This window comes from Equus przewalskii, chromosome X (assembly GCF_037783145.1).
Source record: "Equus przewalskii isolate Varuska chromosome X, EquPr2, whole genome shotgun sequence".
In the NCBI taxonomy this organism is placed as follows: Eukaryota; Metazoa; Chordata; class Mammalia; order Perissodactyla; family Equidae; genus Equus; species Equus przewalskii.
This window is the reverse complement of record NC_091863.1, coordinates 11,001,779-11,028,978: the sequence shown is the minus strand read 5'-3', so window position 1 is coordinate 11,028,978 and position 27,200 is coordinate 11,001,779. Positions and strand designations below refer to the sequence as shown.

The 27,200-nt window shown below is 37.5% G+C and overlaps 2 protein-coding genes across 8 annotated transcripts in view; one reads left to right on the top strand and one right to left on the bottom strand.

The window, feature by feature from the left end:
• Window positions 1-3,007, bottom strand: part of MOSPD2 (motile sperm domain containing 2) — a 60,329-nt gene extending 57,322 nt beyond the window's left edge. For 2 of the 3 annotated variants that reach the window (XM_070603735.1, XM_070603736.1), the window contains exons 1-2: window positions 2,862-3,007; window positions 2,631-2,700 (exon numbers count right to left, since the gene is read on the bottom strand). In XM_070603735.1, the coding sequence (XP_070459836.1) occupies window positions 2,631-2,700; window positions 2,862-2,870 (79 nt within the window). In that variant the 5' untranslated portion in view covers window positions 2,871-3,007. Of the gene's footprint in view, window positions 1-2,100; window positions 2,503-2,630; window positions 2,701-2,861 lie in introns of those variants that run through there. The other variant, XM_070603737.1, reaches the window with a different exon arrangement.
• Window positions 3,008-3,162: 155 nt separating this feature from the next.
• Window positions 3,163-27,200, top strand: part of FANCB (FA complementation group B) — a 59,036-nt gene continuing 34,998 nt past the window's right edge. For 3 of the 5 annotated variants that reach the window (XR_011535801.1, XR_011535800.1, XM_008508988.2), the window contains exons 1-8: window positions 3,203-3,434; window positions 11,113-12,115; window positions 16,678-16,830; window positions 17,770-17,862; window positions 23,297-23,425; window positions 25,479-25,645; window positions 26,293-26,723; window positions 26,844-27,081. Coding sequence is in view for 3 of the 5 variants with exons in the window: in XM_008508988.2 (XP_008507210.2) it covers window positions 3,334-3,434; window positions 11,113-12,115; window positions 16,678-16,830; window positions 17,770-17,862; window positions 23,297-23,425; window positions 25,479-25,645; window positions 26,293-26,723; window positions 26,844-27,081 (2,315 nt within the window). In the remaining 2 variants the exon portion in view is untranslated. Of the gene's footprint in view, window positions 3,435-6,366; window positions 6,522-11,091; window positions 12,116-16,677; window positions 16,831-17,769; window positions 17,863-23,296; window positions 23,426-25,478; window positions 25,646-26,292; window positions 26,724-26,843; window positions 27,082-27,200 lie in introns of all 5 variants that reach the window. The other 2 variants (XM_070603730.1, XM_008508989.2) reach the window with 2 other exon arrangements.

Sequence of the window (27,200 nt, the reverse complement as noted above, 5' to 3'; positions counted from 1 at the left end):
AGTGGACGTTCAAAACACCTGAGTTAGTTTCTAAAAAGTAAACTCGAAAGGGAGTACACAAGCAAATCAAAAAGCCCTTTTTACCACTTTCCTACTTTACCTTTACCTGATGCTATATTTCAGGAAACAACTGAAACTTTAAGGGGAGAAAGTCTTTAAAGGTTTTTATTTTCCTTTCGCATGCAAGGCTTTAAATTAATTAATATTTACAACGGCTGTGCAGATAACCCACCCATGTGGGCTCACACATAGCCAAGTGTATATATTTAAGGACAAAAACCTCCCTGTAATTATTGACATACAGTGCTTTACTTTGAAATAACGCTTGTCTTGATGAAACACAGTTTGAGGGCTGTTCTTTGCCAGATTTTGGTGGGGGAGAGGAGCCTGTTAGGGCAGCTCTTACTACAGACTTGGACCAATATCCCTAGGTATACACTTAAGCATTGCTATATTCATTCCACGAGTATGTACTGAGAACTGTGCTAGGTGTACAGAGGCAAGTCAGACCCTGCCCTCAGTGTCTACAAGTTGCCCCAGACCCAGAAATATTCTACTGAAGGAAATGAACAATAAGCAAGTATGCAAACGAACGAGATAATTACAGGTTACGGTAAGAGCTGTAAAGGAGACAAGACAGGGAGGCTATTTAACAATCAACCAAGGCTTCTCAGATACATTTAAACCAAGATGGAAAAGAGAAGAAGGACCTAGCCATGCACACTACCTGGGCAAGAGCATTCCAGGCAGAGAGAAGTGGAAAGGTCACAAGATGGAAACAGTCTGAAGAAGATAAAAGAGGCAGTGTAGCTGGTTATGTTTTTCAAACTGTGGGTCATATTTGTAGGCTGTGATGCCAACTTTGTGGGTCATTGCATCAGGGAGTCATAGGTTTTCAGAATAAGTATTCTTTAATGAACTGTGTGTGTGTGTGTGTGAGTGTGTACTAGATTGCAACGTATGACACATTTCTTACTGTGGGCAGTGGTGAAATCTGTACTAAGCAAGGAAAGTAATAAGAGATGAGGATGGAGGGATGGGCAAGAGCTAGAGTATGCACAGCCTTGCATTGTAGGCTACCGTAAAGAATTGGGATTTTTATTCTAAACACAGTGGGAAGGTAGTGAAGGATTTCAAGCTAGGGAGTGACATGATCTAATTCGAGAAGGTGGTTTTGCCAAAAGATTACTAACTACAGTGAAATTCAGAAGAGCTGAGCACCAGCCCTGGCCTAGCCACTAACACCAGAGATTTTCAGCAAACCACTCAATCTCTCTAGACCTTACTTTCTTCATTTTAAAAATGAGAAAGCTGGACCAAGATGACCTTTAATATCTTGTCTATTGCTAAATTTCTATGACTATATTCTGCTTCCTCCCTTGGGCATAAGTAAATGACTATTGGGGAGACATTAGCTCATTAGGTCAAGTTCTGGGTTACTTCTTAAAATATAAACCAGCTAGCTCCAAGAGCTACATTTCTATAGAAGGTAATTTTAGAATTATCTCTTTACTGAAACCAGCTATATTACTAGAAATGAGATCTCTGGGCTAAAAATGAATTAAGTGCTTTTGCAACTCTCTGGTGCAAAGTTAGGATGTGAAGAAAACTGACAGGGAGGGATGAAAAGATTTACTGACCAGGTTATTTGGAACAGACTTCCTTATTTGTTCTAGGTCATCAACTGACATATAATCTAGGGCAGTCTAGAGTTGCAGGGAACCTCTGGTTAGCACTAAAGTCAAGATGTGGAAGCTTAACTCCTTTCACAGTAAGCAAAATGACTATTAAGGCAAAATCTTCATTGAGAACCTAGTATATGCTAACCCCACGCTAGACAGTTTGATATATGCTTTTTCATTTAATCCTCCTCATAATGGCATTTCACACATATGGAAAGAGGGGCCTCAGAAAAGACAAGTAAGGTATTAAGTGGCAAGGTCAGGATAAGAATATTTATTCCATATTTATGGTAAATTAAACTGCATGTTTAAAAGATTACTGTACAAGCATTAAATCATCAGTTAATTGCTGGACAACTCAAGTATCTGTGACATCTGGACTTAGACTATTCAACCAATAAATCGATTCTGGACTCACAGGTACTTTGCTAGGTACGGTGTGTGCTGAAAAGACAAAAACTTGTTCCAGCGCCGCAGGCCTTACTCCGTGGGTAGCATGCTGGGTAGCATGAAGAGTAATTAGGTAAAATATCCAAGGAATTTGGATCCCCAATTAAGTACACGAGAATAGTATTACAGGAGTTTCTAGGTTCATTTTCTCCATTGTTGCTGGTGAGAGGTCAGTAGAGAAACCGTGGACCGGACAGTGTCACCTGTGCCGTGGGCCTAAGGAGTGCTCAGAAGTTCCATAAACGCGAGATGCTAGAAACTCGCCGATTTCCAACTTACATTACCCCTTTAAAGGAAGCAGTGGCCGCAACGCCCGCCCAATTGGAGCAGAGGGCAGGACATGTTACCGAGAGGAAAATCTCGGAAATGTGCAGGGCACCGTCCCTGTAAGGGTCGAAATGGTCCCTAACGCCTCCCACAGACACACCCACAAACATCCCAGCAAAGTTGGGGATGCTCACCGCACACCCGCCTCAACACGGAGAACGCGGTACCCACCTGTCACATACTCAGCTTCGAACCTCCGTCGGGTCTCAGAGATGAGCCTGGCTTTATTCTGGGCATGATGCTGGAAAGGAGACACCAAGGGACACTTAGATACCAAGCGCACCAGCCCGCTTCCTCTCAGCACAGCCCACCTGCACCTGGGCGCGCGGCTCCCAGGCCTGAGGCGGCTTCCAGGTTCGGGGCGGGGGGGTAGTGCCGGCAGCGGTGCTGTCGGCTCCTTACCTCGGCCATGGTCACCGTTGTCACTTCCAGAGCTGCCGTCCGAATACCTCACTCACGACCGGCTGGGCCGGCCCCAAGGTAGAGAGGGAAGAGCAGGAGGTGGAGGCGGTCGCGTGACACAGGAAAGCGGGCGGAAGCGTAGACACGCCGTCCAATCCGATGCGGCCGCCTGGGCCTGGAGGCGGGACCAGGCCCTCAGCCTGGCTTTCCATTCGCTTCTCGTTTGGGCCCCGCCCCCTGACGTCCCTTGCGCTGCAGACCGGCCACCGCCCCCGCCACCGCCCCCGCCACCGCCCCCGTCCCCGCCCGCCGTGGGATAGCCTGCGTCTGAGAGAGCTCAGCCTGCGGTTCGCTTTCACAACGTTCCCTGTGGCCCCGCCTTCTCAACCTCCCTTGGCAACCGTCTCCTGGCAGGCTCGGTGGGCTCCGCCTCCTCTGCGCTCGTTGCAGCCTCCGGCCCCGCCCTCCCAGGATGCAGCGCGCGGGCGGGAGGTTTGGAGACCCGAGACGCTGCGGCTGCGTGGGGCCTCGGGAGTCTAGCGGGTGCTGGACGGAGGGCCTCCGCGTGCCGAGGTAGGGCCTTCGCGGAGGGGGCGGCGGGACTGGGTTTGCTCCCCTTGTCCCCTCCTTGTGGGACAGCGAGGAGGAAGCAGGCGTCCCTGGGGCCTGTGTCCATCATTCTATGGAATGCTAACTAGATTTTCTAGATTTCCCTAGAAACTTTCCTCACTCCTGCAGCCTCTTTCCCACTTGGAGTGTGAGATGCTTAACAAGGCATATGTCTTTGAAATCTTTAAAAGTTATATAAAATTAAGAGGTGTAAAGCATCTTGCAGTTTAATTCAAGTAGTTCTCCAGTGGGAGGGGGAAGTTTTGCCTCCCAGGGGACATTTGGCAATGACGGGAGACATTTTTGGTTGTCACAACTTGGAGGGGGCCTGCTACTGGCATGGGGTGGGTAGAAGCCAAGGATACTGCTAAATATCCTATAAAGCACAGGACAGCGCCCAGAACAGTTCTCCAGTGCAAGAGGTCAATAAGTGCCGAAGTTGAGAAAGATTTAGATTTATAACGTACTGGAAAAAGTTTTATGGTTGTCGGTTTAAAAATTGAAAGGAAATGGTTTTGCATTCAATAATACTGGCTTTTTTAAAAATTGAAAGATACTGAAAACTACAAGGAAATTGTAAGGACAGTTCCCGTATTTCCACCATCCATACTCAACCACGATTGACACTTGAACATCTTTTGCTCCAGACATTTCTTTATGTTTACACTTTTATGGGGAAAAAATGGACACATTGTTTAAAAATTATTTGGATACATCCTTAAAAAACATTTCAGATGTAGCTAGTCTCCCTCTGGCTCCACTCCCCTACCCTGATATCTGTCCCCTTCTCTAGAGTAAACAGTTATTTGAGATTTGGCATGAATCTTTACAGCTTTGCTTTTTTTATTTGGACCAGGCTGCCTGGGTTTGAATCCTTACTCTGTTCCTTCCTATCTGTAGGCCTTTGAGAAGATCCTTACACTCCATGCCTCAGTTTCCTCATCTGTAGAATGGGATAATAGTGCCTATGGCATAAGGATGTCATGAGGAATAAATGAGTTAGTCCAAAGTGTGTAGAAAAGTACCTGGCACAGAGAAAGCACTCAAATGTAGCCATTGTAGGTAGACACAAAATGTATAATGCTATTTTATGTGTTTTGATTTAGATACATAATGTACTCCAGTAAACATTTTTCTGCAACTTAATTTTTTTCGTTTTTGAGATCTAGCCATGATGATATACATAGATCTATCCTTTTAACTATAGTATGATAGTCCATCAGTATTTATTCATTCCCCTCTTGGTGGTCATTGAAGTTTTTACCAGTTTTGCTTTTATATTACAAATAACAGCACAGTGAACATTCTACAGCAGTGTCTTTGTGTGTTATGTAAGATTATTTCTCTGGGTTTATATCTACAAGTGAAATTGCTGGATATATGCATTTCTGTTTACTGCCAATTGCCTTCCATCTCACCTCTCCCTTTAATTGCTCATAATTATCTCTTAATTGATGGCTCTGCCTCCAATCTCACCTCACCCCCATCTTCAACACTGTCACCAGGATCTTTATAATTCAGAAGAAATCCTGTGATTTCTATTTTTGAAGTTAGAAGTCCTTAGTATAACATAGAAAACCTTCTTTAACTTAATCTTTCCTGATCCTCTTAGTGGGTCTCCGTTTCCCCACGTTCACCTCCATTTCAGGTACACCGTATTATTGGGAAAGGGAAAGGGGAGATTGATTGTGGGTAGCCTCCAACAAATGACTTCTAGCTATATAGGTAGAAAAAAGTTTTACAAAAGCAGACCAATTCTGTAGCCAAGTTAATTTACTTGGGCAAACAATGTCCTGTATGTTGAAAGAAGGACATCTATCAGTATTATGGTCATAAGATTATGTTTCATATTATTAGGTGAAATTTTTAGTTGGGTGTCTTAGTTCTGCCGTTTTTCCAAGATGCTTTCTATTGGGCGCAATTGATATGGTTTCTTAGAGACTTTTTTAGATTTCATCTGCAGATAATATAGTGCTCTTTTAGGATCTTCCTGAACCAGATTGGTAGTTTTAAATAAATTTCTGAAATTCTGAAATTAAATAAAGTTCTGAAATTTATAGTGCACAGTGAATTTATTAGCATTTAAAGGGAACATTGTTTATTTGGTCAGAGGCTGGCAGAGAAGAGTGGATGAGGGTGATAATTTATTGCCAACCTGCTATATTTATGTTAGCATATATTACTGTTTTTCTAGTATACTTACATATTTGTTTTCATTTTATGTATAAAATATATACAGTCAACTTTGGTGTATGGTATTACAGATCAGGAAAAGCTCAAATTAATTATGTAGTATTTTATAAATAATCTGCTTCCTAATTCCCCCACCCCTCCACCCGCATAGCTGCAATAGGAGGTGATACTTAACTGGTTTGAGTTACTTATTGTTTTCTGCAGCCACTGATGTAAGGGTACGAAGTAAAAAGTCAAATGACGAATAGGTTGGAATAGTAAGCCTGGTGCCCTGATAATCAGAGTTTGATTAATTAGGGCTTGTTTATATTGGTTTAAGAACCCCTAAATTGAACCTTAGTTTCACTTGTTTCAGATTATTTCTATCTAAAAAAAGAAAATTACCACTTATTCCATAGGCTTAAAGGTTTGCTTTATGAATATATGCTAAGAACTTTTACTGTTAAAAGATATGTTGCATCAGTATAAAATAAAACACATATACACAGATGTGTGAATTCAGTAAGCTTTGAGATTATAGGAAGTTTGAGGAAAAAATTTATCTTCATAAATAAATATATTAATAGCTTCTAATTTTTTTTGACTCCTTTTTTTTTCTTTTGAGGAAGATCAGCCCTGAGCTAACTGCTGCCAATCCTCCTCTTTTCGCTGAGGAAGACTGGCCCTGAGCTAACATCCATGTCCATCTTCCTCTACTTTATAGGTGGGATGCCTACCTCAGCATGGCTTAGCCAAGCAGTGCCATGTCCGCACCCAAGATCAGAACTGGCGAACCCCGGGCCGCCGAAGCGGAATGTGCGCACTTAACCACTGTACCACCGGGCTGGCCCCTCTAGCTTCTAATTTTTAACTCCAAAGGTGATCCATTTAAAATAAAATAACTTAATATTGAAAATGTGCGTGTTTTTGCTGTAGGATTTAAAAATAAAAAATAATGACCTTTGAAAGAACATTTATGTTTTTAAATCTATTTGAGCCTGAGTCCCTGAGAATAAATTTACTTTTTGCCTAGAGCTCATGCTAAAAGCATATTGGATTAGGATTATAACAGGGTTTTGAATGCTCTGCTAAGCTTTATAGCAATGCTTTGCAACCTTTTGTCTCTACATCATTCATATGTTCAGTACATGGTGTTTGACATCTCTCTTTCCAGGTAGTAATTCAGGGATCACAGATATATTGAGAAGATGTGTGTGTTAGAGGAGGGCATGCATGCAACGTTCTTGAATTAGGAGACAGTTACTTGATCAAGTTTGTGTTTTAGAATAATAACTGAGGTAGCATAAATAAATTGATATATTAGAGGGGAGAGAGACTAAAGCAAGGAAGACCAATTAAGGAGCTTTTATCTCAGCCTAAGTGAGAGATGAAAGCCTGAACTATGATAGTGGCAGTTGGAACAGAGTTGGAAGGTAGAGGTTTCTAAGTTAAGGAACTTGGTGGTAGCATTAAAAGACCAGAATGTAAGGGGCCTGATGTTCCTAAGTCATAACTCTGTCAAGGTGCAACAATACATACTCTAAAGTTTAGTCAAGGGGGAGATTCTACTGACCTTTTAGCAATCAGATTCTCCTTGCTCCTGTCATACTTGCATATTGGTGAACCAGAGCTTTGTGTTGATTAAACAGTTGTGATATTTAATATTAAAATCCTTTTCCATACAGAAATTATTTTTGGTTGTTTTTAGTATTATTAAGAAATCTGAAAAACATTTTAAGTAAGCCTGTAGTAAAAGACAATGAGTTCTTAGATCTTTGCCTCAGAATATATCATTTTAATGCTTTTCCTTTTTTACAAGTCTTCTAAGAGACCTGACATGTCTGTGAGAAACTTGAAATAAATTATTGTTCATACATTTTGATGTAATACAGCTAATATGTTTCCTTTAAAGTAAAAGATAGTTTCATAAGTAAAAGCCACACCTTTGATTTGCCTATCTTCTTTACTAATGAAGCCGAAACTACTCTGTAATACCTGTTGTCTCAGATCTTTGCATGACATTGATTTCCTAACAACAAACCAGTAAGCCAGTAACTTCTGCTAGTTTGTATTATGATACAGTATCTCCAGTTGCTTCAGGTAATAGGCTTCATGAAATTCTAAAAACAGTATCATCAATTTAATTTTTTTTTTATTTTAAAGATTTTTTAAAAATTTTTTCCTTTTTCTCCCCAAAGCCCCCCGGTACATAGTTGTGTATTCTTCGTTGTGGGTTCTTCTAGTTGTGGCATGTGGGACGCTGCCTCAGCGTGGTTTGATGAGCAGTGCCATGTCCGCGCCCAGGATTCAAAGTAACGAAACACTGGGCTGCCTGCAGCGGAGCGCGCGAACTTAACCACTCGGCCACGGGGCCAGCCCCCTCATCAATTTAATTTTTAAAAAATTGCCACAGAAGAGTGTATTTATCTGTTGCTGTATAATAAATTACTCCCAAACTTAGCAGCTTAAAACAACAAATATTTATTTTCTCAAAATTTCTGAGGATCAGGAATTTGGGAGCAGCTTAGCTGGGTGGTTCTGGCTCAGGATCTCTCCAAGGGGCTGAGTCATGCAAAGGCTTAACTGGAGCTGGAGGATCTGATCCCAAGAAGGCTCACTCACATGGCTGTGGGTAAAAATCCTCAGTCCCTTGCTGGCGCTTGGTAGGAACCCATAGTTCCTGGTCGTGTGTACATCTTCATGGGGCTGCCTCAGTGTCTTACTGATATGGCAGGTGGCTTTCTCCAGTGCAAGTGATCCAAAGAAGAGGTCAATGAGGAAGCCACAGTGCTCTATGACCCAGTCTTGGAAGTCACACACTGTCACTTCTGCCATATTCTGTTGGTAGAAGCAAGTCATAATGACCAGCCTTCACTCAAGGAGAGGAGAATTAAGTGCCGCTTCTTGATGAAAGGAATTTCAAAGAATTTGTGAACATATTTTAAAACCACAACAAGTGATACATTTGGAAATTAGACAATAAGGTGTGCCATCTCCAATTTGAAAGTAGATGCCAATTGATCTAGTTTGCTTTTAAGTAGAATTGCCTCTAAATCAAAATCATTTCTATAAAATGCAGGCTACATTAAGTTAAATTTGTAGATTATGGTTCAGTGATTCTTTTTTCTGATTGGACTATTGGTAGACTTTATAGTAAAAGAACAAAACTTAAGCCTTTGGAGTTTACTTCTCATTCAACGGAGGAAAAACAATATTACTTACTTGTAAATGACCTAGTTTTCATTTATTACTGAAATAGTTGAATTTCCTAGTGTAAATGATCCACAAGTAGGAGAAAAGAGAAGGTATGAGTTAGAGTTATTTATAGTGGAGAGTGACCTTTCAGCATTCACGGACCATTAAGTATACAACTATTCTTCTAACCTTTCTAAGGGTAGGTACTATGTAAACCAGAGCTGACCATGAGATGATGATAATGATGATGGTAGCTCACCTTTATTGAGCAATTTCTATGTACCAGGTTTTATTTCAAGTGGGTTTTAATTAATTCCAATACCTTGTAAGGTAGATACTGTATTCTCCCCGCCCCCTTGTATACATGTAGATGTGAGGCATAAAGGGGTTAAGTAACTTGCCCGAGTCATACATCTAGTAAAAGGCAGGCCCAGCGTTCACATGGATCTCTAACCATAGCAGCTCTGCCTAGCATGTGCTAAGCATTCAATAACTGTTAAAGGAGTGACTCAGCATATATGGCCACTGAATAAAGAGAGATCAAAATCTTTTTCTTATATGTTTGTTCAATGTAGGGTTTGTTCCTTCGTTCTTTGTTTTACTTTACTAATTTTCTAAAGTTGCCTTTCTTATAACCAGTGTTCAGAGTAAGGGAAAGCATACCAGGACAGTGTGGTGGTTAAAAGTGTAGGCTCAGGAATCAGAGGGCCCCTCTTCCCAATTTACTGCCATTGCCTGTTAGTGTTGTAACCTTGCAGAATTTTCTGACCTTCGTTAAAATAAGGTTTCTTGTTTAAAAGATGGGATAACAAGAAGGTGTTACCGAACCAGGTTCACTTTTGACTGCCACTCGGAAAGCCAAACACTGAGCCGATGAGATTGCAGCAGAGAGAGAGTTTACTCACAAGGCAGCTATGTGAGGAAGTGAGAGCGTGTGTCTCAAATCTGCTTCCCCGAAAATAGGGACTCAGGGATATTTATGGGATGGGGGCAAGGTGGTCTGAAATGTGGAGAGAGGTGATGGGAGGTGAGGAGAGGTGAGGTAATTGATGATCTGCGCAGGCGTAGTCAGACTCCACGCCTCTGCATAGGACCCATGCTCACAAAATGGCCACCTTAGCATGATCTGAGGGTGGAGTTTTTGGCCTCTTGACGTCAAAAGGTCACCTATCAGACATCTCCATGGGCCCAGTTGATGAGTTGGTGGTCTCAACAGGCCCGAAGTAGACAAGGAGTTCTAATTCCTGAAAAACAGCTCACACAGCCATTACCATGGTGACCCAGGCTCCAGGGAGATGTTATCTATAGGAGCCTAGTGGGAGTCAGATAGCATATTGCCTAAATAGCACAGTTAACAATGGGTGGATTAAACAGCTAAAAGCTATAATCAGTAATTGCAAAAAGGAAAAAAAAACGTTAGTTCCTAGCTACTTAATCATCAATGGCTAACTCTGCCGGTTTCAAAGACTTACTTTAAAAGAACAGTTGTAAGCATTAAATGAAATAACGCATGTATTGCACTTGGCATATAATAAGCATGAATAATTGACAGCTATTTAATTCTTGCGTTCATTATAGTATTACTAATCCTCTATTTTTTTCAACTTTGAGAATAGTGACTTTTTTAGGTCGTAAAACTGCATTGTTTTTGCAAAGTAAGATTTAAGATTTATTTCTATTACTCATATGGAGATTTTTAAGCCATGTTATAGCATCTCCTATTTTTCTTTCTGGGCCTTTCATTTTAGCTATAGAGTCTGTACGAACTCCTGTCTCAGGGAAGCAGGAGCCCAAGTGCCTGGGCTGTGGGAGCAGTCTAATTTGAATCATTGACTGACTGAATCATGTCATGGTAAAGGGGCTGAGGTTGAGATGGAGAAACCTGGTTTGAGGCAACAGGTTAGAAAATTGGGAAACCAAGATTAGTTTGGTAGATTTGAAGTGGAACCCTTAAGAAATTCCCTGAGCCAAAAGGAATGTCTGCAGTCACTTTGAATAGAGCACTGCAGCTTTTAATAGATGCTGCTAACACATTTAGTTATCTGTTTGATATGGTTCTTTGCATTCTTTGCAAACTGTTTTTTAAGGGCTGTACAGAAATAACATTTGGGATATGTTTTTTGATAAGCGTAACGTTGTTAAGATAGCATAAAAAGCTGGAAAATGTGAACTTAATAGCATTTATGATTACCTATGTGATAGTTCTCTAATAGAAATGTATGTTTTCTTTTCAACGCTGCCTACTTGATGGCAGTTTTTCTCATTTCATTTTTAGGTTTAAAAGCGTCAACCAGAATCAATTTGCAGTCGAAAATTGGACCAACACAAAGACTTCATATTGTGGAATGACTAGCAAACAAGCAATGTCATCTAATGAACAAGAAAGGCTCTTGTGTTATAATGGGGAAGTCCTTGTTTTTCGATTGTCTAAAGGAAATTTTGCTGATGAAGGACCTGCAGAAATACCCGTATTACATGTCAGAAGAATGGTATTTGACAGAGGGACAAGAGCATTTGTTCAGAAGTCCACTGGATTCTTTAGCATAAAGGAAGAAAACTCGCATTTAAAAATTATGTGTTGCAGCTGTGTGTCAGATTTCAGAAATGGAATTAACCTCCCTTATATTGTGATGCAATGCAATAAAAAGAATAACGTTTTCAAATATCTTCTACTGTTTCTTCACAGTACCAATAAATTTGAAAAGCGTTTGAGTTTTAAACTAGGCCATGAATTGCTGGATGGCGTAAGGGTCCTTAATGGCCCTTTAGTTTTATGGAGATATGACAAAACATTCTTCTGTATCTCTCCCGAAACTCACAAAGTTATTACTCTGTCTGTTAACTTTTCCTCTATTGAGTGGGCAGGGGAGATTGCAAATCTAGGTATGGTTTTATTAGGACCAAGGAGATGTTCAAACCGAAAGCCTTCAAAATCGGATTATGCATTTCAGAATACCAAATTTTGTGTATACTCTCTTGAAAATGAGGAAGTAATAAGTGATACATATATCATCCCTCCTGCTTATAGCAGTGTGGTAACGTGTGTGCATGTGTATGCAGCTGAGATGGTCAACAACCAGTTAAGAATGTCTCTGATTGTCCTTACTCAGAAGAATCAGCTGATTTCATTCCAAAATGGAACTCCTAAAAGTGTGTGCCAACTTCCATTTGGAGATCCTTGTGCAGTTCAACTGATGGATTCCACTGGAGGAGACCTCCTTTTTGTTGTATCCTTTAGGTCCAATGATGCTTGTGCTGTTTGGGAAAAGAACTTTCAGGTACGGTACTTATTCTCATATCATTCAATTGGTGTGGTCTTAGACCTATGAAGCATTCTTACACTTCATAGAGTTTATGCTGAAGTCGTATTATCCAAATCAATTGTGAGTGCCGCACTTAAAATCATATATATTACATCATTCTTTTTTCTTAACGTTGTCTAAATACTACCTGATAAAGATTTTGCCTTGCCATTTTGAGTCATAAAACCTTTGAGTTGTTTGGAAAAAAACTGCAGTTATAAATTTATTTTTCTTTTAGTATAACAATTTCTAATTTTTATTAATGTAATAATTAGGTGTGTAGTTTACTTAGAATAAGATTATTAGTAATTTGACTTCATAAGCCTTCCTAGAAAACACCAATCAGTTTAACTTTTTAACAATTGGTAATTGTCTATTTAAACTTAAAATGAAATTAGAGGAATTCCTTGAAATGTATCATATTTGTCCCTTTAGAGGCAAATAATTGCTCTCCAGAGACAAGTGATGTGTTAATTTTCTGAAAACTGTTGCTTAGAGAATTTCATTATGTTATATTTTGAAACTCAGACTTGTCCTTTGATCTAGTCATATCTTTTAATGTAAGGTTTGGAAATTGCTTTAAAATATTCACTGATATTAAGTGTTCAAAAACAGGTAAAAAGGCGCAGAAAATGAATAGCAAATTAGAGGTTTGTAACTGGGTGTCCCACCAATAGTATTTATCTAACTGAGTTTTTGGTAACATTGCATCCTCCTGCCTTAAGATATATCAGCTTATTCAATTATGTGATGTGAAGTGTTTATAATTAAAGATAAATAATTATTACTAGTTAGAAATGTCTCTTCCAAAAGTAGTTTTTTAGTACATTGTGTAACTTTTTAAGTTCTTGTGTTACTTTGGAAAAAAGCAGATACTGCTTTACTTTGTGTGCCCTATTTGTTTAATTAGAAGCTCAACTAAAATTTCTTTTTTTTTTTTGAGGAAGATTAGCCCTGAGCTAACTGCTGCTAATCCTCCTCTTTTTTCTGAGGAAGACTGGCCCTAAGCTAACATCCATGCCCATCTTCCTCTACTTTATATGTGGGACGCCTACCACAGCATGGCGTGCTATGCAGTGCCGTGTCCACACCCAGATTCGAACCAGCGAACCCCGGGCCGCTGAAGCGGAACATGCGCACTTAACTGCTGCGCCACCGGGCCAGCCCCGTCAACTAAAATTTCCATCACTATATTACCACCTTGATATGGAATATTGATAAATGTTTTGAAAAGTTCAAAAGACATCTTTTCTGTGAATCGTTACCTTGTGTGTGTGTTAGTGTGTGTGGAAATGTCAGTTTGAAATTGTGTTTTATCATGCTTTGCCTTGTAAGTTACCTTTATGTTACCAGGGATTATGTAATCATATTCAACCTCTGTAACACATAGAGGACTTAAATTCTCAAAAGGAAAATGATTTGAAAGCTGTCCTATTTTATTGAAAGCAGTCTTTTAAAAGTACATTGTAGTTTTGTTTGAAGGTCATTTGGAAGGTAACATTTTGTCTTTTTCTACTCTCTTTTACTTTCATGAAATGCTAGGGGGAAACATCTGGTATAGCCTGTAACCCTTATTGGGGTCAGCGTAATGGAAATAACACACTTAACCTGGGTTTGAACCCCCTGAGCCCCTTACTGGTGTTACCTTAAGGAATATATTTAATTTTTGTGAACCCGCTTTCTGTCTTTATGAAATTGTGGAATCATCCTGCCTCTGAGAGGGGAGAATTAATAAAATGATATTGTAAAGTGTCTTGCACATAGGAAAAGCTCAGTAAGTGGTAACTGCTATTATGTTAGACAAAGGCTAGGGCTGTCATCAGTGACTTGTACCTACCCAAGGTCCCTTACTCACCTGGATAAGGAAAGACAACTCCCTTATGCTTCATTAATTCAGTAAAATATGGTCATTATTCACTTGAAGTGGGTCTCTTGCTTGGACACTGTAGAGCTCTGCCACTAAGATGTTACCCAAAGCAGCAGACTAGATCACTCCCTGTAAGTGGGCCTGTAGCTGTTGGCCTCCCTGCCTTGAAATTGCGTTCTAGGATTATTTCTCTATGGTGAACCACCGTCTCTTCCACAAGTTACTTTCCTGAGTCCCTGCTGACCTACTCCTTAAGCTACCTCTTCAGGGATGCTGTACTTCTAAACTGTCCTCAAATGCCCTATACTGAAAGCTCTGGAGTTAGACCCTGATATCTACAAGTTAAGTGCTTCTAAATTGCCTCAGTCGCCTTGCCACTCTTGGAGTTTTACAGCTCCTGCCTCTTTCTTGATGTTATATTTATACTCCCTTACTTAAAGAAAAATTGGATATAGCTTAGGGTAAAATATTCAATTACTTTAAAAAAAGAGAATAAAGGTTGAGAATCTGAAAATAAATGGGGAGGGGAGGTAAGCATGCAGAAAACCTGGGTTAAGGGAAGTAATTGCATTTGAGCAATTATACTTAGTTTAGCAGTTAAGACAAAAACGGTAAATACAGCAAGTTTTGCAATTGAATGAAACACACTATCAAGGGAAAAAAATTCCTAATATTGAGTTCCAAGAGGAATTTACTGTTTGTAGTATTATGTAAGAGATTTTGAATAATAAAATGAATACATTATTGAATAATAAAATGGTGCCTTTAATAGCAGTTTTGCCCCAAAATGGGAGAAAACAACAGAAGCAGTCTTCTTTTGTGTTGGCTATGGATTCATCCATCCATCCATCCTTTCACTACCTCATTCCATAAAGGAATTAAGGCAGCTTGCAAAGATAGGTAAAATACAAACAAGCATAAATTAGAATAAGAAATGAAAATCAAGGTTAGTATGTTCTCAGATCAGCCCTTCATAAAAGTCCCAGGTATAATGTTTAATCCAGTGATAGGACTTGAAACAGCTGAGTCTAGAGAAATAATGATTAGCTTTTCTCAGGCTTTCTTCAGTAGAAATTGTCTCTGCAAGTTTTGACAAGAATCTACGTGGCAGGCATTTGAGAATTGAGATCATTTTCAAGTATACCTGAAACATTGGTGTGTTGTAGATAGAAAGAGGTTAATATGTTCTAGAGGTGTGCTGTCTAATATGGTAGTCAGTAGCCACATGTGGTTATTCACCATTTGAAATGTGGCTATTCTGAATTAGAATGTGCTATAAATGTTAAGTACACACCGGATTTCAAGACTTAGTAAAAAATGAAAGTAAAGTATCATGTTAATTTTTGTTGATTATATTGAAGTAAAATAATATTTTGGATATATTGGATTAAATAAAATATAATAAAATTAATTTCACCTTTTTCTTTTCACTGCTAGAGAATTTTCTTTTATTGGCTACTGGAAAATCTAAAATTATATATGTGCCTTGCATTTGTGGCTCACCTATATTTCTTTTGTACAGCGCTGTTCTAGAGCTATAGATTGCAAATGTGTGGGTGCATGCATGAGTGCACAGCTCTATGGTGTTTACATGCTGAACACATTCTTATCACTAATATCTCTTCACATAGTTAATTATACTGCACGATGCTCATGGGGGTGGTGGGAGAAAAGGAGGATGTGGATTTACAAATAAGCTTCATTCCTAGATATATGAAAAATCACTGCTTTGGATATTAGCCTTATAGGGGAAAGATTGATATTTGGTTATATAGACTGAAGAGTCTTATATTCTTGCTCTAATGCAAGCCACCTTCAATCATCCAGATGATGTATCTGTGCTCCTCGGATTCTGAGTGGGAGTGTAAGCTTTTCTGCCTGAGGGAGAAGGAGTATCTGATTCCCATGGTGTTGGTTTTCCAGGGGGCCAATCTGGAGGCTTTCAGCTTTATGGACCTTTAAGAAGTTGTCTTCTATTTTAAACTTGAGGTTTCACATTGTGGTATAAACTGATCAAATCATTTCATTAGGCTGGCATGGTTCTAGGTGCCCGATTATTAGGATCCCTCCCCTTCTGTGACCCTGATAATGGCTATGTTCTCCCCTACCAGGGTTTAGGGTATTAAGCTCATCTTGACTCTTAAAGGTTATTCTGCTTTGAGAGCTCTTAAAGTATCTATTAGTATCTTCCAGTTGCCCTAATGCAACTGAATTCCTTGTGTAATTAGTCTTATCGTAAATACATATCCACTAAGGCTTTTGAGAGTGAGGGTCATCCTTAAGTTAATCATGTTAGAGAAAGAATCTTCACTAGAGTTACTCATGAGAAATGTTAGAATTTCCAAAACATTTAGTCGTGAGAAGTGTTAGAGTTTATAAATTATAATAAAATTTAATATAGAAATCAGGAATGTGACAGTCCCATGATAGATGTTGATAAAATATTAAAATTTAAGTACCTTGCTATTTATAAAGTTGTTATAACTCCTTATGTTTTCTAACCTCCCAGTATCTTTAGTTTAGTTTTTAGTGTTTACACTCCCATTTTCATTACTTGTTTGTAAGATTGAAGATAACAAATTACAACTACATGAAACAAAAGGATTTAGTTTATTTCACATCTGATTTTTTTTCCTTCTCTGTTTCTCCTCTATCATCCTCTTTCTCTCAGGTTGCTGCTAAATGGCAAAAAGTTAGCTTGGTACTCATAGATGACTTTATTGGAATTGGAACTGAACAAGTACTGCTACTTTTTAAGGACTCCTTGAATTCAGATAGTCTGAGTTCATTTAAAATAACAAATCTTCGCAGCATAAACTATTCAGTAAGTACTATTTACTTTTTATGCATTACTTTAAGAACCATTTTAGAAAATTTGAATGCTTTAAAGCTTTTGTGTGTGTGTGAGGAAGATTGGCCCTCAGCTAACATCTATGCCAATCTTCCTCTATTTTATGTGGGATGCCACCACAGCATGGCTTGACGAGCAGTGCTAGATCCACGCCCAGGATCTGAACCTGCAAACCCTGGGCCACTAAAGCAGAGTGCACGAACTTAACCACTATGCCACTGGGCCGGCCCCTAAAGCTTTTGATCCACTATTTAAATATTTGATTTCATGCTTAAAGTAAACTTTTTGAACTTTGAAAATACATAGATTAAACCTTTTAAATATATACATTGAATCTCCTTTCAACAAATGTTATACAAATCGACTATACTTTTGATATAAATTTGGAATATATTGTAGTCACTCTAGTGACAATAATACTGTAAATTAACCTTTTGCTTCTGAAAATCACATTTTATATCAATAAACATGATAATTTTGGATTGAGGAATAAAATGAAGTGAAACTGCTATATTAAAAGAACACTTCATAATATCTTAAGATCTTGGGCATAAGGGAAATAATACTAAAGTTTCAGATCTATATAAATAGGTCTGAGCCTTGGTTTTTTTTCATTAGTAAAATAAGGATAATTCTTATTTTCTTTATTTAATGAGATTTTATAAAAATCTAGTAAGCTGATACTTTTCGAAGCAGTATACAAATGTTAGGTGGGTGGTAATAGTGGTAATAATAGTAATTTTTTCTAGTTACAAGAAGATGGGGCAAATATATATTTTGTCTTTTACATAATAGTGTGTAACATGGGAAACTGCCCTTTGACTGGAGAAACTTTAATTGTATTTTGTTAGTCTTATGAATTTTCAGTTTATTTTAAAGTTTCAGTTTTAGTGTATTTTTTTTAATTTTTAGACTGAAACATCAGATTGCTATGAAGAGGACTTATTTGAAGACATACAAGATAATCGTTATTTGGTGGTTCCACCTCTGAAAAGGGGATTGAAAGTTAGTGTCAATGTTTGCTTTTTGCTTCTGCTTTTTTGGATGTGTTATTCTAAGTGAAGGAAAGAACATTGAAAGAAAGATCCTTAACGTATAAGCAACTCTGTGATTGGGAAGAAATGGTATTTTAAAGGATCTTTACCTTTTCAGTAGCTCTGTAAAAATTATTATGAAATTACTTATAAATGTATCATCTAAAAATGATACCTTGTTATAGTAAGTGTGTGTAAATTTAATAAATCTTGTAAGATAAAATATAAATAGCTCACTTTTGAAAACACGTTCTTTCTGGTCTTTAGGATCAGTATACCACAGTATCTCTTTTCAAAGAGCAGCAAATATGATGACTCATGCCGTGTTCCAAACATGAACAGTTTACCCTTAGTTTTCCGTACGAAGCTCTCTAAAAAAGAGTTTTTGTTTTTTCCCAAATGTATGAAGATAATGCATGTTCCCTGTAAAATATTCAGACCATGCAAAGAAATAATAAAAAGAAACTAACAATTACGTGATTCCGTTACTGAGATATAATCAATTTTAGCACTTTGGCATGTATATTCTTGTAGATTTTTTAATAAATATATGCAAATTTACATGGAAATGTGATTATAAGATTCATGGTCTTTTATAAACTGCCTTTTTTCATTCATAAAAATTTTCAAATATACAGAAGACTTCAATGAATAGTACAATGATTATCTTTGTAGTCCCCACGTTGATTCAACTATTGTTTCTTTTTTAAAAGTCATATTTGCCTCATCTGTTTGCGCTTGTGCGTATGTACGAGTATGTGTGCATTTTTGCAGACGAAAGTTGCAAATATTACAATACTTCACGCCTTTATGTTTTAGCAGGAATCCCCTAAAAATAAGGACGTTCTCCTATGTAACCACAATACCATTTTCACTTAGAAAATTAATAATGACCTCTTAATCCTATTTACTATTCAGACTATATTCAGATGTCTTCAGTTGCCACAAAGACGCTTTCTTCTTTTTTTGTGTGTATGAAGATGATTGTCCCTGAGCTAACATCTGCTGCCAATCCTCCTCTTTTTGATTGAGGAAGATTGTCACTGAGCCAACATCTGTGCCAATCTTCCTCTATTTTGTATGTGGGCCGCTACCTCACAGCTTGATGAGCGGTGTGCAGGTCCGTGCCCTGGATCCAAACCTGTGAAACCTGGGCTGCCAAAGGGGAGTGTGTGAGCTCAACCACCATGCCACCAGGCTGCCCCGACAAAGATGTTTTCTATAGCTGTTTTTTTCAGGATCAAATTGAAATTTATACTTGTACTTCATTATTATATGTCTCATTTTATCTAGAATAATGCCCTCTCTCCTCTTTTTTTTAAAGGACACTAATGAAGAGGTCAGGCCAGTTGTCACCTTTCAGATTTGTCTGTTTCCTTGTGTTGTCATTTAACTTTTTCCTCTATCCTTGGCAAACTTTTTTTTTTATAAAGGGCCAGATCATAATATTTGTACTCTGCAGGCTGTTTTAAAAATTTTTGCAACTATTTTAATTATTAAAGTGAGTTCACTAAATGCTTATTAAACACAAATAGTAATGTGAACAGTAGATAAATAAAACATCATAGTGGACATAGAACCATAAATGGAAAGATCAATTACATTAAAAACTTTTGTGCTCTGAACAAAGCAAAATAAATGACCAACTCTGTAAAAAGAAATTGTAACATATGACAAAGGAATTGACTTCCTTAATATAAATATGCATTCTCAAACAGTAATCTTGAGGATGTAAAGTGGCCCAGCCTCCTCAGAAGGAAACTTCTTATAGCTATTAAAATGTGAATCAAATATATCTTTTTACTCTCACAGTTTTACTTCTAGAAATCTATTCTAAGGATGTACTTGTACATGTAAGCAAAGGTGATTTTACAGGAATGTTTATGTAGTATTTATAAACAACAAAATTCAGTCAAAATCTAAATATCCATACTTAAGAGTATGGTGAATAAATTATGATATACCTGAACCATGGAATACCATGCAGCTGTCAAAAAGAATAAGGTAGATCTTTATACTGATTTAGAAATGATGCTGAAATAATTTAATTTATGAAAACATGACTTTCAGAAATTCCACTTCTGGTAATAAGTCACTCAATTTATTTGGACCAACTGTCCTGATAAAAACAACTTAAAATGATAGTTGAAATATGTTTTTAAAAGCCTCAAAAAGCTGAAAATATAAGAATAAATTATCGAGTTAAACTTTAAAGGCTGGAACCCAGAGAGAGAAACAGAGCACTGATGCTGCTTTTGCCCTGGGAGCATTTGTATTTAGCCTAAAGCAGTAGTGCCCTAGGCACCTGGCAGAAACAAATGTAGAATCCTCTCTCGAAAAACAGATTTATTCTAGGCCGCTTATAAATCTCACAAGTAACTTTTCAAAGAAAAGGAGCCACCCACAGAATAGCTAAGCACATTCACAGAAAATAACCAAATAGCATTACTATAAACTAAAAATACATTGGAATTAAAAACAAAATAACCTCAACAGATGAGTTGAACAGTTGACTCAAAAAAATATAGAGCAAATAAGCAAACCAGACTATGTTAGAAAAATTATCCAGAAGGTAACACGGAGACAAAGAAGGAAAATATGAAAGAAACATAGAGGGAAGGCAGGGATATATGGAGCTGGGGAATAAGAGAGAGTTGAGTGTCCATTTTGTTTCAAGTATTCACATCTTATTGCTAGCTCTCAATGTGGATAAAAACATTTCCAAGTATTAGAAAGCCTTTTAGAGATTAACAAGTCTACCCTGTCCACCGTTTTACATAGGAGTAAACAAATGAGAGCCAGAAAGATTAAGTGACTTGCAGTGCTAGAAGTAGATTTTGTTTCACTGTTCTTTCTCCTGTGCAATTTGTTTTCCAACCAGTTGTTGGAGGGGAAATGGAAAGACCAGGACCTTTAAGAAACTTGTACACATTTACAGGAATGTTCACAGCAGCATTCTTTGTAATGCCTCACAACTGGATCTAACCCAGAGGTCCATCAGCAGGAGAATGGAGAAATAAACTGGTATAGTCATGCGATGGAGTACTATAGAGTAATGAAAGGTGCAAACTACAGCTACTCACAACAAATGGATGACTCTAAAACCTAGTGTGTACAGAACGATTACATTTATAAAAGGTTCAGAAGCAAAACACACAAAAAACTAAAAGTGCTCTTTAGGAGTTCATACAATGGTGGTAAAATTATGAAAACAAACAAGGAAGTTATCTTAAAAGGCCAGGGTAGTGTTGCCTCCAGTGGAGAAAGAGAGGGTCATGATTGGGGAGTGCCCACGGGCTGCTCCCGGAGTGCTACTTTTTGACTTGGGTGTGGTTACATGGTTGTTGACTTCATTATTAGTCTGTAAACTGTTTTTTTTATAATGCATTCTTCTGCATGTATGAGAGAAAAAGAACAAAAAAGCAAGGTTTCATGTCACGCAGTGCAGTATGCTCTTGTATTTGATTTCGGATGGGTTTTGTTTCTTTGTGGGGAGGAGAAAGAAAGCATTTCTTAACATATACATGGAAAAGTTCTGGAAAAGTAAACACTCTTGGCTGTGCAAATGGGATTGGTGGTCTAGGAAGGTAAGGTGAGATATATTTTTATGTTGTTTAAAATTTTTGCCATGTGCTTATTTTCATAGTTTTATGACAAAACTTCGCAACATAGAAAATATAAGTAGTTTAGTGATTCACCATTTAGTCCTGGAGTTGGGGCCATGTTGAAGAAAGTAGGGAAGAGAGAACATGGAAAATTTCTGAGGGTGCCCTCATTTTTAATCTGCGCACGTAGTCCTCTCTTCCACTCCCTGCCCCTCCAGCAGTCTCAGGTTGACTGTCCACCTCTGATGGGTACATCTCCCTTCCCCCAACTCACAAATAAACTCAGTGAATGAGTAATGGAGTGTGAATGATGGGGAACCCACAGAACTAGGTCAACATAAGGAGTTTAAAAATATTAGCTAGACACTACATACTTTGTGCAGTGAGGTAAGATATAATTCAATCATTACTCTCCAACTTTTATTCATTGATAAAAAGAAAAAGAATTTACCTGTCTTAAAATGTAATTTAAAAGAAAGGAATTAAAAAACAGGATGCATATTGTTTTTTCATGCATATTGTTTTTTCAATCTAGAAAAACATGTTATATTAAAAGCTGGATTAATACTTAAACAGTCTCAGATATCCATCTGAAATGAAACAGCTTCTATCAGTTCAATGCAACTCTTTAAATTTTCAGTAGCAAAATGTATTTCATGAACGTTTCATCCTTAGTGCTGAAATCTTATTTATCTGATGTAATAGAAGGAACAGATTGCTCTATCCCCACTTCAGAGCCAGATTTTTTTTTTCCAGTAGTTAAGAGTTGACCCTAGCACTGAATTTATTAGCACAAAAATAAACTTGTGACAGTTTGGAGGCTGTTAACTGTATTATCTTTAAAATTTTGCCATAAAGGTGTATGAATCAAAGATGTCAAACTATCAAATTGAAAGTGACCGTTTCGGGCCAGCCTGGTGACGCAGCAGTTAAGTTCTCACATTCTGCTTTGGCGGCCCGGGGTTCGCCGGTTCGGATCCCAGTGTGGGCATAGCACCTCTTGGCAAGCCATACTGTGGTAGACGTGCCACACATAAAGTAGAGGAAGATGGGCAAGGATGTTAGCTCAGGGCCAGTCTTCCTCAGCAAAAAGAGGAGGATTGGCAGGAGATGTTAGCTCAGGGCTAATCCTCCTCCTCAAAAAAGTGACCATTTCTATTCATAATGATGCCTTTTGCTTTTTGAAGCAGAAATTATTTCAACAACAAGAAAAACAGGTTTCTTGTAGGGGCAGGAGTGTTGGTAGGCCTTGATTTTTTTTTTCTTTTTTGGAAGATTAGCCCTGAGCTAATATCCACTGCTAATCCTCCACTTTTCGCTAAGGAAGATTGGCCCTGAGCTAACATCCATGCCTATCTTCCTCTACTTTATATGTGGGACGCCTGCCACAGCATGGCTTGACAAGCAGTGTGTAGGTCTGCACCTAGGATCCAAGTTGGTGAAGCCTGGGCCACTGAAGCAGAACATGCAAGCTTACTGCACTGTAGGGCAAGCCCCTGGCCTTGATTTTTATTCATATTGATTGATTACCTAACTCAGTGATGAAACGGATACTAATACATTGGCGTTCTCTCAGTTTGATATGTAAACTCTTGCAGTTACTTGCTGTGTTATTTTCCTTTGTAATTAGAGACTTAAAATGTATAAATAAAGTAGTTTTGCTCTGAGAAATATTCTCTGCTTTTCTATAGAGAAATGAATTAATAAGCAAATTTGGAGAAAGTTCTTCCTGAATTAATGGTATGTCAGGTTTCATTTGAAATTATGTCCCTGACAATGATTTTTCTTTCTACTTTACAGGTTGGTTTCATTTCTATTCAGGAATTACAGCGGCATCTCTTGCTTAAGGAAAAAATGATTTCAAAATCTTACAAAGCTTTAATAAACCTGGTTCAAGGGAAAGATGATAGTACATCAAGTGCAGAGGAGGTAAAATTAGTTGTGACCATTTTATCATTTTATGAGTTGAAAATCTACAAGCTATTGAAGAGTTATTTAAATTGGAGTATTGGAATATGTTAGAAAATGCTCAATGGATCAAGCAAAGTGGCAGAGATTATAATGGTGGGCTTTTATGACATTGAAAAATATTTGATTCAGAAGCCAATATTTTACCAATTTGCAAATTATTCTGTAGGATATTAAAATCTCAGTTATCAGGAACCTTGGGGAGTAAGTCCTTTTGTTTAACAAAGATTTAACTGTTAAACTTTTTTATTTGTATAGTTTGAATAGAAATTACTCCTAAGTGAATTATATATTTTCTAATTTCTTAAACAGAATATACTAAGCGTTATTTAACCTTGTATTGGTGATTACATGACTTCATCATTAATATAATAATTGTTCTTTTAGTCTGTTGCATGGTTCATTTCTAAGGATATTTGTTCTTCTAGTTAATGTCCCTGAATTGCTATGCTTTTTTAGTCCTTATATCTGCTTTTTATAATTTTACTCTCGTTTTCCTTGTGGTTGACCATCATAAGATCCTCTTCAGGTACCCTGCAGTTACCCATGCCAGTATGGTAATGTAGGAAGTTAGCAAAAGCTGCTTTGACTTCATAGAAAATAGTATTTATGCACATTAGTTCCACATAGAGAAAGCATAGCAAAATTACAAATAAATCGAGAAAAGCTAGACATAGAGAAACTTGATGTTGCATTTTATTCCCTGATGTCACTTTAGTGCCTAGCTCCGACTTTCTTTAAGATTGACCATTCTTGTAATGGTCCATGCCTTGTGTCTGTAATTCAGTCTTATCAATATGAGGATTTTGGTCCAAAATAGGATTCCATTGACGTAACAAACATAACAAAAGCACATCATGTTGTGTTTCTGTATTACTCTTCTGATCTGGGAAACCTCATGAAAGTCATTGTTAAAAGTCTCACCGTTTCCCTTTTCCACCTCACCCCAACGATTTTGCCAGTATTAGAAAAGGGGAAGAACTGTTCAGAAATTAATGCATTGAAACCACTTTGTATAAGGCACCGTTTTTGGCACTTTATATGGTTAATTTTAAAAGTAATCCTGGCAAGTAGTCAAAATGTCCACAGGTTTCAGATAAATAGCCTGCCTCAAATCTCACAGCTACTGGCAGAAACATCAGATTCCTAGAAACATGTTTAGTCCACTATAATATAAGTGCCCATGTCTTTTTTCAGTAATTACCACAAAGAAGGCCAGTATAGAGTAATGATTAAGATAGAGCATGGGCTCTGGAACCAGTCTGCTTTGGTTCACATCCTAGCTCTGCCACTTGCTAGCTGTGTGACCTTCGGAAAGGTACTTAACCTCCCTGTGCCTCGTTTTCCTTATCTGGAAAATGTAGATGATCATCTTACTGACCTAGGATACTAGGGTTATTCTGAAAGGTAAACAAATTGATACATGAATGGCATTTAGAATAGGGCCTGACATACAGTAAGCATTCAATAAGTGTTGTATATTATTACCATTACTCCTCCTCCACTTACTATTGCTACTACTGTTTCTATTGTTATTCTAAATCCGTATGTGTGTGGAAATGAGTGAATATGGCCTCAATTTTAAGAATAAAATTTTAGCAATAATCGATCAGCAGTCCAAAGATAGTTTAATCAGTGTTATTCGTATAAAAGTTTACAGTTATAGGTTTAAAACAAGTGATAAAATAAAGATTGGATTGTTTTCAGCATGCCTGGGGCGCATATTGTCAGATTATTTTTCAAAATCGATTCCAGGTTTATACCCCTGCTGGCTTTGTGTGTGATACCCCATCTTGTTTCCAGTCAGGGCGTGCTGCTTGATCTGAGTAGATAGTTATATATGTTTTATAAATTTTATTTTAGTGAAATATGTATAACCTATAATTTAATATATTATAAATGATAATTTGTTTTGAAACATGTAAGCCATAAGGCCTGGCCAATAGCTGATTCACATTTTACTACATTTATTAGTTTTTTTGTAATCAGTTATTTAAACATGTTTTTCTACAAGGAATGTCTTTTTACTCTTTGTGGTGAAGAAGAAAATCCTGTCCATACCTTTGATGAAAAGTTATCAGACAATTTTCAAGATTCAGAACAGCTAGTAGAGAAGATATGGTATCGTGTAGTAGATGATAGCTTGGTTGTTGGAGTGAAAATCACATCTTCTTTGAAGTTGTAAGTAAATCTTAATATAACATTATCTGCATGCTCAAGAACAGCACTGTCCAAGGGAATTACGATGCAAGCCACATATGTAATTTTAAATGTTCTATAACCATATTAAAAGATGTAAATAGAAACAGGTGAAATTAATTTTAATAATATTATATCCAAAACATTATCATTGCTGAGGGACAAACAATATTCTGTATTAAAAAGCAGATTTTATTCAAGTCATTTAGGGGAGTATAAAGTACAGTTTTTGCTTTAGAGGTATTTGCATTCTAAATTATTGCCAAAATAAACTCTTTGAAAAAATAAGTAGTATTTTTCTTGTTTAAAAAGAAGGGGTGAAAGTAATTTACCTTAAAAATAAAATCCAGGCATTATTTTACCATTCCTTTCTGTTAAAATATTACTTTCTTAAAGTCCAGCATATTTACATTGTTTTTGCTTTCCTATTTCAAGAGAAGTGCTTTTACAGGATCTGTAAAAATGTATTTAGCTTTTACACTTAATTTTCTGATACATTTTGCATTTGAAATGATGTTTCCTAGGAAAAGAGAGAATAAAATTTTGTTGTTGTTTGCATGGCATTTAATCATCTATTTGATTTTAAATAATGAACCTTTAGAGTAAACCGAACTCTGGATTTCTTACAGGTCCCTGGATCAGGTGACTTTATCGCTGTTGATGGATCAAGCCCATAGCTCCAGCATTCAGCTTATTAAGTGTCAAAATAGGGTGATCAAGTTGAGTAGGGATTCTTTCCCAGCACCATGCTCAGAGCCATATGAAAGAGGATCAGAGGCAAAAAGGATCAAGTTGACTGTTGATAGTGAGGAAGAGAAAAGCTTTGTTTGCGAACAACCATCTGAGAAAGAGTGTGTACAGATAATTACTGCTGTAACATCTCTTTCACCACTGTTAGCATTCAATAATTTTTGTTGTATTCTGCTGCTACAAATTAGGAAGAGAGAAAATGGTAACTATTTTGAAGATCATTATATTCAGTGTGGTAGACTTTTTATAAGTCTAGAAGATCTTTCAAGTGGGAAATACCTAGTGAAATTTCCAAAGAAGAAAACCATCGGTAATTTTTGTTGGTACTATTTAATCATATACCTAATTGAGTCAGCAAATTTTAAGAACTCTCTTTTTTTGATAATGGACAGAGTTTAATGACAGAGCTTGTGACATCTTTTTCTTGTAGAACACGTGGAAGATCTCTGTGCACTTCTTGCAGCATTGTACAAAACTTGTTTTCAAATCACATCACCCAACTGTGCTCTGACTTCAATGAAGACGTGGCTCTTAGAACTTATGAAATGTGAAGTAATCAAAGAATTTCCAGAAATTTGCTTTTGTAAAATCCCAGGAAGTTTCTATGGGACACTCTTCAGTTGGAAACAAAGAACACCATTTGAAGGGATTTTAGTAGTCTATTCCAGGTAATGCACATCAAATTGGAATTAGTCCACAGAAGTTAGGGTGTATGGATGTGGTGAATAGGCGGTCCAACAACAGTCCCTACGGTAGAGTTTTGTGCCATTGTGGGACATGTTTGAGT